The 13,814-nt window shown below is 34.2% G+C and overlaps 1 protein-coding gene across 1 annotated transcript; it reads right to left on the bottom strand.

The window, feature by feature from the left end:
- Positions 1–252: 252 nt before the first annotated feature.
- LOC122280881 (protein DETOXIFICATION 49-like) lies at positions 253–1,959 on the bottom strand. The gene has a single exon (XM_043091961.1). It carries the CDS (start codon positions 1,914–1,916, stop codon positions 291–293), a length of 1,626 nt encoding a protein of 541 aa, XP_042947895.1. The 5' UTR covers positions 1,917–1,959; the 3' UTR covers positions 253–290.
- Positions 1,960–13,814: the final 11,855 nt, after the last annotated feature.

Here is a 13,814-nt window from a genome sequence, read left to right on the forward strand (position 1 = left end):
AGTCACAATTTGGATAATCTTTTTAGGTTTTTTTAAATAAAAACCAAAAAAGCCGTTCTTGATCTGTTGTAAGCCACAAAAAGGAAAAGAGACTTTCTGTTGCAGCTAGCGATTATTCAATATGATTTGATTTTTTTTTTTTTTTTACGAGACATATCAAGACGTGGAAACCCGACCTCCGAGAGATGGGAAGAAATGCACCAGTTGTTGTGAATAATATTAATATATGTAAAAATTGTTTCGCATGCAAGATTTGTATAAACAATATTTCTAGAAATCTTGAGGAAAATTCAAACTAGTGAATTATGGCTGCTCTCTACGTTACCCAATGAACTGGTAAAATCCTGACTTTTCTCCTTTAACTTATCCTTGTCTTCCTGATTATCATCATCGTCAATGGTGACGGTAGCTCCAGTCAGCTCTCTGGCTCTCTGGGCTTGGCGATCCCAATCGGTTTGAGCCAAAACGAACAGCATGGTCACAACGCATGAGCCTTGCGCGGCTAAAAGGCCAAGCCAAAGTCCTCTGAAATCATATCCGGAGTAAAAGCTCAACCACACTGCAACCGGCATTCCGACAAGATAGAAACAGCTGAGGTTGATATTGGCTCCCAATTTAGGCCGAGCTGTTCCTCTCAGAACGCCACAACCTGTTGTTTGTGGACAGTTTCCGAGCTCGCAAAGACCGATAATGGGCAAGACCATTGATGTTAAGGCTATAATCTCTGAGTCCTGGGTGAACATGCTAGCCCATATCTTCCTAACCGATACGGCAAAAAGCAATGCTGAAAATCCCAACACGAAGCTGAAAGAGAGGCCGACGCTTGCGGCGAGTTTTGCTTTCTGGGGATGGTTAGCACCCAGTTCGTTTCCAACCCTTGTTGATACACCGAAGCTTAGAGAAGATGGGAAAATGTAGATCAAAGCAGTGGTCTGAATCAGAATTCCCATCGACGCAACGGTTGCTTGGGGGTTGAGCAAAAGCCCGCAGAGTAAAATCATGATCTCGTACCACCACCATTCTAGGCAAACGGAAATGCAGCTTGGAATGGCTAAATTCAGGAGAGCTTTCCAGCCTTTGAAGCACTCGGAGGAAATCCCACTCCATGTTTTCTTGTACACGCCGGAGATTGCAATATAGACGACCAAAGATCCTACTAGATTGAAATTAGTCCAGACACCACTTAAAGCGACGCCTTTGATTCCTAGTTTTAGAACATGAACAAGAAAGTAATTGATTGGAACATGGAGAAGAATAGAAAACGCTGCACACAATGTCAGAGGCAGAGTTATGGATTGACAACGTAGGTATATTCGTATAGGGTGCAGAAGAGATTGTGCAACGAGGTCTGGGAGGGAATATAGAATGTAGGACTGTGCTTCGGCTGCAATATCGGCTTTCTGACCACAAAAGAGCAATATCTTCTTCATGTTGAACCATAAAAACGATATCGGAATGGAAGTCAGTAGAAGTAGAATCACTGTTCTTTGCAAGGTAAGGCCAAGAAGTTTGAATCTTTTGGCTCCAAAGGCCTGGCCACAAATGGGTTCCATTCCCATGGCAAGGCCAGAGAGAAGAGAATAACCAGTGATGTTGGCGAATCCGATGGCTAGGGAACCACCTGCTAAAGCAAGCTCGTTGAGGTGGCCGAGGAAGAGCATGGAGATCATGGAGCGGAAGTAGAGCAAAAGGCCTGTAAGTACCATGGGAAAAGCTATATTGAATATGCACCTGGCTTCAGTGACAGCAAGCGAAAGACGAGTTTTGTGGGGATGTTGGTTTTGATGATGAAGTGTTGGGGTCCGGGGGATCAAAGGGGTGTGCATATCGGGCTGTTGTGGTTTGTTTGAGCAAAGGTTTGTTTGGTCTGAATCGCATTCAGTACCAGAAGTTGGAGAAGAAGATAACTGGCTCATAATTTTGGACTTTCTGAGAGAGAGAGAGAGAGAGAGAGAGGGTGGGGGTTGGCGAAGTCCAGCTGTGGGATTTAAAGGTGTTGGGGGGTTGGGGTTGGGGGGCTTAGATGGAATCTCACTAGTCACTGCCTCAGAACACAATGGAAAAGCAGAGCCGAGGATGTAGCACGGCTCCCGACAGGAAGAAAAAAGGTACGTTTATTATTTCTTTTACTTCATTCAATTTTTTAGATCTTTTTAAAAAAAAATTTATAATATTAATAAAAAATATTCTTTTATCCCTAAATAACCAAAATAAAAAGAAAATTATCGAGATCCAATTCTAACGCAGTGTTTGGTTACCAAACCTAATCTAATTTAATTTAATTCATTTTATTTAATTATTAAAATTTTATTAATTTTTAATATAAAATATAATAAATAATTTAATTTTTTTAAATATTAAAATAATAATATTATTAAAAAATAATATTTTAAATCTTTTATCTCCAACCATCTATACTCAATACATTATTCAAACCCAATCCGTTATCCAAACCCGGCTGACTCTCGGTAACAGTAACATTTCTGCACAACGGAAATTGAAGCCTGTGGGGCTTGGGGGGGGGGCGGGGGTGGGGGGGCCTTTTTAAAAGGCTAGCAAAGGAAGGATAAAAGTACTTACAAATAATAAATAATAAACGGTGCTAATCGGAAGGGGGAAGAAACACTATTGCCAGTCTTTTCAAGCGTCCCATCATTACCGACACTGATGGCATTGTAGGACCTGAGACACAAAATTACACGAGATTGGTGTAAATATAGTTTATGCAAAATTAAAAAAAATGCAAATATAATCTTTTATGGATAGTTGTAATATTTTTTACAACAGTAATCTTATTCTTCGTGATATATAAGTATTGTTTAATTATTTTTTAAAAAATTATTTATTATTAAAAAATTATTTTTTATATAAATCTCAAATTTATATATTAATTAAAAAGAGATTATATAGTATTTATACATTTTATTATTGTAAATAATATTTATTTTACAAATTAAAGTTAGATATAATTATGTGTTGTATAAGTATCCCATATTTTTTTAAAAAATTATTATAATTTATTATAAAAATTAAATTTTTTGTGAAGATTTTATATTCATTTATTTTTTTAAAAATAGATACACCACGCTTATATATTTTATAATTGTAAATATTATTTTTATTTTTTATATATTCAAAATAATAATTATAAATAATTTGAATAGTATAAGTTCAAAAACAAAAAATACATAAAAAAAAAAATAAAATACAAAAAAATATCACCCTTTGCTTCAAGATTGGCGAGCGGAGCGTAAATTCAAGACTCGACGAAATTAGGGTTATTGTGGGCTCAAACATATAGATGGTGAGTTTATAACCTTAAAATGTACAGCGTAAATTGCGAAAATATTCTCTACGAAAAAGTGTGAAAATATATATATTTTTTATGAAAAGTACTATTATCCTTTTAAGTATTTTGATTGAGTAATATTATATATAATTATAGGTTATTTTTAAAAAGAATTGAGTTTATTATTAAACTTTTTTATATAAATTTTATATTTATTTATTTTTTTACATAATTACATAACATTTACATATAAATTATAACTGTAATTATCATTTCCTATTTTCATTACGGCGTTGTCCAATGATTTTTGTGGACGGAGGCAAATATATATGCCGACTATAAAGGTGTGGACGGTTTGAAATCGAGACCTTGACTTGCTATTGACGTCTACTCTTAATTGCACATGAGAATAGAGGGTCTACTCTTTCTCAGTCCGCTATTAATTAATTACTTAAATTCCGTGTCGATTTCTTTCTCCTTCTTTAATTTATTATTATTTTTTTTAAGCAATTCCTTGTCGATTTCTGCTTGTAGGTTTTGCATACTTTCAGTTCAAAAACTATTTTATCAGGAAGGGGAATATATGACATAAATTGTGTACTTAACTCAAACTCCATACAAAATAAGTGTATTTAATTTTATTATAAATAAATTCAGATCAAAATGGATTAATTTAATAAAATATAATTAATAAACAGGTCATATTTTAGTTAAATACTTGTTAACCATAATCAACTCATATAATATGAGAAAAATCTATTTTTAAATTTTATAAATGCTTAGTAGTATATGTTTTTTTTGTTGTTGGAAATATATTATTGATATTAATATTAGTGGGTTGTGTTACTCATTAATTGAACAAGTCGAGTTCGAGTTGATTCATATATTCTAATATTCATAACTTGATAAGACATGAACACGATCGATGTATAAACAAGAATTACAACCCTTACATTTTGATGGATCAAAAGAACATTAAAATCTTAACACTAAACAAATAGGAGCATGCATGTTAAAACTTTAGAGAGGATTTTCTTTAAGGTAAATTCATGTAGTAGCCCACAAATCTCATGTTTGGAACCGAAAAGAAATATGATTAAACTACAGAGTTAAATATCAAATTAATTCCTATGATTCTTTAATTACGTGACATATTGGTCATTTACTAGCTTTAAAAATGAACTGTTTGCGCCTTAGAACTTCACGACTAGGTCAAATAATACATGTATTTGTCAATCTCCAATAATTAAACTAACGAAAACTTCACGTCAACACCAATAGCTGTTCCACAAGTGTCATTTAACAGGTCATGTTTTGCTCCACCGCGTGTGAATTAAAAAAAAGGCCAAACCGAAGTCTTCATTAAGCTATAAGACAAATGATTAGAAGAAAGAACATCGACATAAAGTCACCTTTTTATTATTTTGCACATTTTTAGTGATGGATATAAAGTTAATCCCAAAGAGTAGTTAGCTAGTGGGTATCAATCTTATCCTTTCGGCAATGCGCGCGGTGACATTCCTATAGTAAACAAAAGTTCCATAGCTAGCCGAAGCTCTTTTTGGTGGATAAATTAAACAAACAAAAGAATTCAATTTAATGAACAAAAAATAAAAAAGGCACTCAAAGCTCAGTCCTCCATATGCTGCATGCCTTGGTCGACTTACATGCTGTATTGACTGTCGACACACACACACACACACATATATATAGATATATTTATTAGGATTGAATAATGCATTTAAAATGTTATCAAGATGAGAGGCTAGGGTTTTCCCCCAGCTCCCACCCCCCCTAGGAATTTGTCTTGGTGCTGGTCGGCTGGCTATATATAGTTCTCCATAATGCCATGCTGCATGATGGTGCGGCTTGAAACATTAAAAAGAAAAGTGAAGTACTATAGATATGGTCCCAGCCGCATGCAATATTGGGCGGTGGCAAAAGGGAGTGTGCTTTATGTTGGAAGCCATTCAACGTGTACGACTCTTCTTGTCCGCACCATCGTCTTCGCCTTCGACTCTATCTTCATCTTGTCATCAGTCGGGACAACGTGCGCATATGTAGCCATGACAAAAATTCAAAAAAGAGTGCGGAAAGGAAAATAGAGAAGGAGAAGAAGTACAAGAAACTAACTGCCAATTGAACAGTTATAGGAGGTTGACATTGCATGTGCTAGAGGGAACTCACATACACATTAATTCATATATATTCTCATCATCACATGAGGGCCGGGGTCCTGTGGATTATGAGAGAGGGCCGTATAATGTTCTTTCAGGTAAAAAGTTGCTTTTCAAAACAATCACATGAAGTACTTTATGGTCTTATAGCTTGTCTTGTTTCTAGTACTATTACTTCTGGTGCGCATGGTGCATTGCATCCAAGCATATTAAAGGGATCGAGTTAGGTGTAGTTTAGATAGTGAGGTGAGATGAGATAAGATAGTTTTATATGAAAGTTGAAAGTTGAATAAAATATTATTAGAATATTAATTTTTAATATTGTTATTGTTTTGAGATTTGAAAAAACTGAATTGTTTATTATATTTTGTGTAGGGATTTAAAAAAATTATAATAATGAGATAAGATAAGATGAAACCGTTTATGTATCCAAAATGTTTATATGTATCTTTTAATTAAACTTATAATTTTACTTCCAATTATTGTCCTATCGTTTAGATCCATGAAAATAACAATAGAAGATATTATTTTTCATCTTAGATTCTATTATTTTCAACTATACATGAGTATTCCCAAGTCAGAGTTCTGACAAACTAGGGGTGGGTAGCGGGGGGCCCACACCTTGCTGCCCTACCCCCAGCATGGTGGGGTTGGCAACTCTGCTCGCCCATGCTGGGGCAAGGGGCAAGCTAGCCCTATAGAGGCCTTGGCCCACCCACTTATATTTATTTTATATAAATATATATACATATTTTTAAATATTTGTTATAATTAGTTTTACTATATATAAATATAGTTATATGTATTAATTTACTTAATACTTTATACAAGTTATAGTGTAGCCTATAGTGGCCTTTATATAGGATGCTAATGTAATACAAAAGTCCTACATTGCAATACAAGTGTCTTACTAAAACAATGGTGTGACTCTTGTATTGCTTTGGCATATAGTCATATTTACAAGTTTAAATTTACAATTTGAATTAAAAATAATATAAAAAAAAAAGTGATTTTGGTCATTTTTAGGCCATGAATAATTTTTGGACCATGTGGGCCATACTATTGGAGCGGGCAAGGTCTGCCCTTACCCCAAGGCACTGATGCCAGTTGGGAGGCTAAAAACCCCACCCCCCACCCCCGCATGGACGAATAGCACCCCTATGACAAATACCAAGAAGCTCTTAGCATGATGTGGTATTAGGGGTGGGCAGCGGGGCCCCGCACCCCGCTACCCCGGCCCCCGTTCGCCCTGCCCCGCATCTAGTCCCCCTAGCGGGGGCGGGGGGCGGGGAGGGCCCAACCCCGCTCCGCATTTCCCCTGCCCCGCCCCCTACATATATAAATATTATATATAAAAATATAAATATATATATATATATAAAAGCATAAATATTTATATATATTCAAAAGCATAAATATATGTTTATATATATAAATATATTTTTATATTTTACAAATTGTGTATATATAAATATATATATATTACAATTTTTTAGAGTTGTTTACAAAGTATGCATTAACAAATTTAAAAACTATATAGTTTAAAACTACTACACTACAACTTATATAAAATATGCACTAGCAAATTTAAAAATTACATAATTTTTAAATTATAGTCATATTTATAAAATTTAAATTTACAATTTGGATCTAAAAATATATTTTTAATCACTTTTAGATTTAGAAATAATTTTTAAATATAAAAAAAAGTAGTAATTTTTTAAAAGGAAAATGAGGCGGGGCGGGGCGGGTATTCGCTCCGCACCCCGCCCCGGGGATGTGGGGGCGGGGGACGGATGGAAAAACCCCACCCCCGCACCATGCGGAGCGGGGTGCGGGGAGGGGGCTACCCCGCACCGTATGGTGCGGGTAGCACCCCTATGTGGTATATGTACTTTAAGTAGTTTTTTTATAATTAAATATGCCTTGGGATGACAAAATCTATAAAATGAAAAAGAGAAATGCTACAAACACAAAAGATCTCATAAAATTTTAAAAGTAATCCTACAAACTTATATGACTCAGATAATACGTTAGATCTACTCTATAACAAAAGTAGCTTTACAATCTAACGTATAATACCAAACTACGTGCATCAGCTTATGAGTTTATTCTTATAAAATTTTTTTGTGACCAAAACATTTCTCAATGAAAAATAATATACTTCAATCATTTAAGTTTAAAGAGTCCGTGTGAGGATATCTTGACCATCTCCCACCTCAACCTAATTGTTTTTCCTCTCCATCCGAAGTACCTGGCTTTCTTCAAAGTTTTTTTGTGAAATGTAAGCTTCACGCGTGGAATACATATGTATAATGACAGTACTTCCGTTCTATTACTTTGGTAGCTGAAGTTAGTGCGTGCATGAGTGCTAGATCTAGAATATTAGACACTTAAAAGCATTGATTTAATGGGTATGTGTTCAAAATCTAGTATTGAAGTTTGCCAGCCAGTACTGGAAATCAAAGCCCGCCGCGAAGAAAGTGATCAAGATCTCCAGTAGTCGAACTAGCTGGGATTCCTTATTGAATCCAAATTTAAACACTCTTTAGGAGGAGCTAGGACCACCTTAATAAGTCTTATGTATGAACGCGTACGTAAATCAATTAAGAAAAATCTTGAACGAGTTTTTTGTGGCCGGTTTGACAAGTTCATGACTAGAGCATTCATGTCGCTATATATACATAATCATGAAAAGACGTCGCTATGAATATTGACAGATTTTTTAGAACCCTAGCTAACTCGGTCAAATTAAATACCATCGATCGACTCAACAGCGTACACATGCACATATGATGTCTAATATATATATATATATATATATATATTAATTCCGTGTCGGCGTCAAGAAGTGGCTGTGCTGGATTGTTCTTAACATGGAGACATTTCTCCGAATCAATCATCTGTACGTACGTTCGACGACCGTATGTTTCACGAATGAGAAAAAATATGCAGATTCTTTTTCTTGAATGTCATATATTTGGGCAGTTTTTGTCCAGTTCTTAGTCTAGACACAACAGTAGTCGGTCATCTAGTGAAAAAATGGCTTTGGCCATTTCAGATGGAGGAAGTCACCAAACGTACCGTGACCGTTTTTGGTAGTCTAGAACCTCTTATAAATTCGTAAATCTAGAAAATTCAAGATCATCTGATTTGTACGTACGTTTTTTGGGTTCAAGATCATCTGATTTTTCAACCTTCTGGTCATTATACAGGGGAAGCTCCTTCAACTCAGGGGAAGCATTTTTTCCTCTATGAAGAAATCAGTGCATAGGAGCATTGAAAATGATGGTTTTCCAGAGGGAACTAAATATTGTTTGAGCTGTGAGCATGAGGAACATAGCAAAGAAGAAAGTTACTTGTCATCGTGTGGAGTACATATAGTCGAAAGGACGGCACAAAAAGCCAATTTTTATCCACAAAAAGTACTTGTTCCTATTGCCTTTGTGACGCTCCCAAATTCCGTTTGGGATCGGACGGACATTTGAAGCGTCGAGACATGCAACACAAGGTTATCTGCCCCCGTTCATGACATATAAGATGCAATGTTCCTAACATACATCTAACATTATGCAATATTCGCAGCGGATAATTTTTTTCTTTAGCAATACTATGCACCAAATTGAAAATATCCCAAATGCTTAAAACATACTTCATACATAAAGACCCATTGAGTAGATCACAACACTAGTCCAAAATGGTTATGATCTAAAAAATACTAAAGATACAACTCCATTGTACAAGGAGTAATCTACGTTAACTACTATATTAACATTGACGTCGCACCGTCGCTTAGTCAACTGTGTCTAGTTGATCAGCTCCTGATTCTCCTTCAGGTCCTGTAACAAGATCTACCATTCGGGGGGAATGGTAGTTGGGACTATCAAAGTGAGATTTTATTACAAATCTCAGTAAGTTAACAAAAAACTTCCACACAAGCTAATGATGCATGCATGACAGTAAAAGCATAAATGTATAATCAAATTCATAAGTAATTAAAGCATAACTTGGCGTACAACATAGCATAATTGACATAACTTAAATTGAAACATGAACTGAACTTGACTTGACATGAACTTGATCTGAAACTTGACTTAACATGAAAAATACATACTCCACAGTTGTTGTGACCCTATGTATTCTACGTGTAAATACATACTCCACAGTTGTTGTGGCCCCATGTATTCTACACAAACTTGACTTAACATGAAAAATACATACTCTACAGTTGTTGTGGCCCCATGTATTTTACGTGTAAATACATACTCCACAGTTGTTGTGGCCCCATGTATTCTACACAAACTTGACTTAACATGAAAAATACATACTCCACAGTTGTTGTGGCCCCATGTATTCTACGTGTCACAATTGTTGTGACCCCATACATAAGTAATCAAGATGAAACGTGACTGGAATATGAAATGACTGAAGCCCTGACGTAACATAACGTGATTTGAATATAACTTGAAATACATGACAAACTTGAGATAGAAATATTTTGTAACATTGCATAACATATAATAGACAACATATTTAACATGACATACTTGTAACAGTGAATATTACATGACTTGACATACATGTAATAGATGTCATACTTAGCATGACGTACTTGTAAGGTATAATAATACATGACAGAATATATTATGTAACAGATAAAAATTAACGACAGAATAAATTCTGTATAATAGACAATTACGTGATAACTTGGCATGGCATGACATATATGATAACATACATACATACACTGTAGTTCCCTTACTTAGCACACATACACAGTAGACTGCTAGTAAGTTAAAAGCGATCTCCGCGTTTCTTATAAAACTTCAAGTGCGACCACGAGGAACTGTAATTAGTGATTCTAAAAGTTAGAACTAAATCACTAAATACTTGAAATATGGAAAATACTAACTTAGAGAGGAAAATACTAACTAAATATTTCATTTTACTCTCTACATGTGGGAAAATGACCGTTTTACCAACCCATAACTTAAGGATTTTGCATACTAACTCCAAAAGTTTCTAAAATTTACATTCCTCATGTAAATTTTATCCTAAATTTAAATATCAACTCAGAAAAATTTAAAACAAAACACAACTATGAAGAACACACTATGGCGGAAACATCCATAGGCCATTTCCCTTGATTTTTGTTGCAATTCCTTCCAACTTCAAAACTCATGCTTAAACCAAAATTTTACAACAAACATATTCCAATCCTAAGTTCAAAACCATACTTAAAACATCCATTTAGAAAAAGCTAATAATCAACACCAAACTTTTTTGTAAAAAGATCTAAGCACTTGAATCACAAGTTTTGACCTTAAATCAAAACATCTCCAAGAATTTCAAAAATCAAATCTTCCTTCTAACATATTCATAATATCATCCTAACATCAACCATGCTTTAAATCATCAAACTAAAGTCACCAAAATCACAAAATAACATTTGGAGTTTTTGGTTTTACACTTAGTCCAAAAACATAAACTTTTTCCTCAACTAGTTTTGATAAATCTCTTGATCTATGACTTATAAATATATGATCTTCAAACAAAACCATTACATGTTTTAAAAAGATGTCTTAAAACATATATAAGCTTCTAATTCAAGATCACATGGTTAGAAATTATCCAAAACATAAATTTAGCGAAGAATATCCACACTTTGGCTTATCTGAATATCTCTTTGCATAAAATTTCATATCTTTGAAACTAACATCAATTATCTTCAAAATAATAATATAACATGTATATAAGATGTTTAGGATCTTCCAATAAAATTATCAAAGTCATTAGAATAGGTTTAGACCACCAAAGAGTTAAACTTTCTCAAAACAGAAACTGTTTTTCTTCTTCCTTTCTAAGTTTCTAAATCTAAGAAAATCTTTCATCAAAACCTTTAATCATGTAAAAATCCTCAACCAATAGTCATATATACATGTTAACAATACTCCATAAAAATTTTGGACCAATATCTATCCATTAGCTTGGTCAAAAACTCCAAACTATAACATATTCTCCAGTTTATCTCTCAGAATGACCGTTCTATAGTTTACACAATATTTGACTGACCAAATGATATATCCATGTAAACTAGACTAAAAAAGAAACAACTTATATGAAGGAGACTTTATGATAAAACACTTACAACAGCTTCGAAATGGGCGTGCAAAAGACCTCCTAAAAGCTGTCCGAGAGAGAGTGTTTGATATTCTTTCAATGAAAAGTGTAAATGAAGATAATTTCGTGGGGAGAGGTGGCTGGAGATACTTATGGATGAGATATGGAAGAGGTGTGGCTGGAGTTGAGAGTTGAGTATAGTTTTCTCCTACCCAAAATATCTATAAAAGATTATCTCATAATATTCTATCCAATAGTATTTACAAAAAATCAACTTAAGATATTTTTATCTAATAATATTTATAAAAATCAACTCAAAATATTTTTACCCAATAATATTCATGAAAATTACCTCAAGATATTTCTTTTTATCCAATAATATCTACAGTTTTGAACAGACGTTTTGTCCAAAAATATGAAAAAATGTTATTGCCCCATAAAACTTTAAATAACCCTCCGAGTCTAATGGCACAAACCATAATACATTTTGATACTTCTAACTATCTCCAATAATAAAAAACACACTTCTGATACCATAATAAATAATAACACTAACTATGTAGTTAGACAAAAATCTATACGATTAATGGATTCGTGAAAACTTATGGGATTTTCACGAGGTTCCTAAAGTTAATAGAAATTTTACAATTGAATTTCTGGGCTGTTACATATTCCTTGCAACATTAGGCAAAATTCTTATGCATCACTTAAATTCAGTGGTTGAGAAATCCCAATTTAGATATGTATAAGATCAACCAGGCAACATTCTTTTTACCACATAGCCAGACTCTCATCAACAACCCCATAACAAATTTTATAGGGTGCAAAATTTGATATAACTGCCAGGCTGGAAATACTGATGTTTTCCAGCCTGGCAGTGAATGTTTGTTTAATCTTGTGCATGAGAAGATACTTCTTAATTCCAGATCTAACACGTGAGTAATTCTCAGTTACCATGTATTGGATTGTAAAGTTAAAATTAAAGATTTTTTTCTCAGTGTTCATCAACATCTCCAATCTCGTTCCTGTACAGTACAATACTTAACCAAACAACACTCTGACCAGACTCATACTTAGTTGGTCCTTAGGCTCCTTGTCGCTCAGTTTCGCCTTTCCCATCATTGATTGTTTTTCCATGTTGTTCTTCCTCATGGTAATTATAAAAGAGGCAGGGAAAAAGAAAAGAACCTAATTTGGTGCTAGGCTATAAACATATTTTATGATATCACCACACCTCCCCCCACCTTTTCTATACAAATTGTATTCGAACAACACCTCCACTTATGAATACCCTCCTTCTTGCTTTCTCTCAATTTCTCAGATTTTCTATTATGTTGTTTATTTCTAGCTCTTGAGAGAGAGAGAGAGAGAGAGAGAGAGAGAGAGATAAGAAATATTAAATTGGGTATTTAACTCATGCAGGTAGAGGTAAAGACCAACAAAGATCAGGAAGCATAGCTGGGATAACCATCTGGTCATTCAGCTTCCTTTTGATTAAAAGAGTGCCAAGATGGGCTTTTCGTATGCAATATGGCAAGATTCATCAAGTGTGTCACAATTGGTAATGGAGATATTGGAAAGACATGCATGCTGAAATCTTATAGCATGGAAATACACCTCCCATAGCATGAAAGTGTTATGTTTCATAACACTTGATACTGTCTAAATTTACACAACCAGCTTTCAACTAAAATCATAAATTAAACAATATTGTCATCTCAGCAAATCATTTAAGATAAAGATGTCTAACACATAAATTTATATAGGATTATGTGCCTCCCACTCTTTAAACATTAATGAACATGTTCAGGTTGCTGGCAGCACAGTATAAGTATTGACTATGGGAAACTGCTGGTAATTAATACTATGTAATTGTACAGTCACAATTTTTCATAGGACCACAAAATTTTATGCGATTGACAAAGCATTTTAATTAAATACATAGTTGGGTGAACACAGGGCAAAAACATTATAACAACTTGTTAACTTTGAGTTACAAACAGGGTCTACCCTATTTTCTTGCTGGCCTTCTCACTCACAATCAAGCCAGATAAGCCACAATATCTAAGAAGGTTCCACATTTAAAACCCAAATTGCAAAATTGTTAAAGGACCAATTTTTGAATTTCATGCTTTATGATTCATAATTAAAATCTCAGTTGACATTTATTGAAATGATTTTTTTTCTTGGCCATGAAAAAAACATGAAGTAGAATACTGAGCTAAGGC

The sequence above is a fragment of the Carya illinoinensis genome, chromosome 11 (genome assembly GCF_018687715.1).
Source record: "Carya illinoinensis cultivar Pawnee chromosome 11, C.illinoinensisPawnee_v1, whole genome shotgun sequence".
NCBI classification, from domain to species: Eukaryota; Viridiplantae; Streptophyta; class Magnoliopsida; order Fagales; family Juglandaceae; genus Carya; species Carya illinoinensis.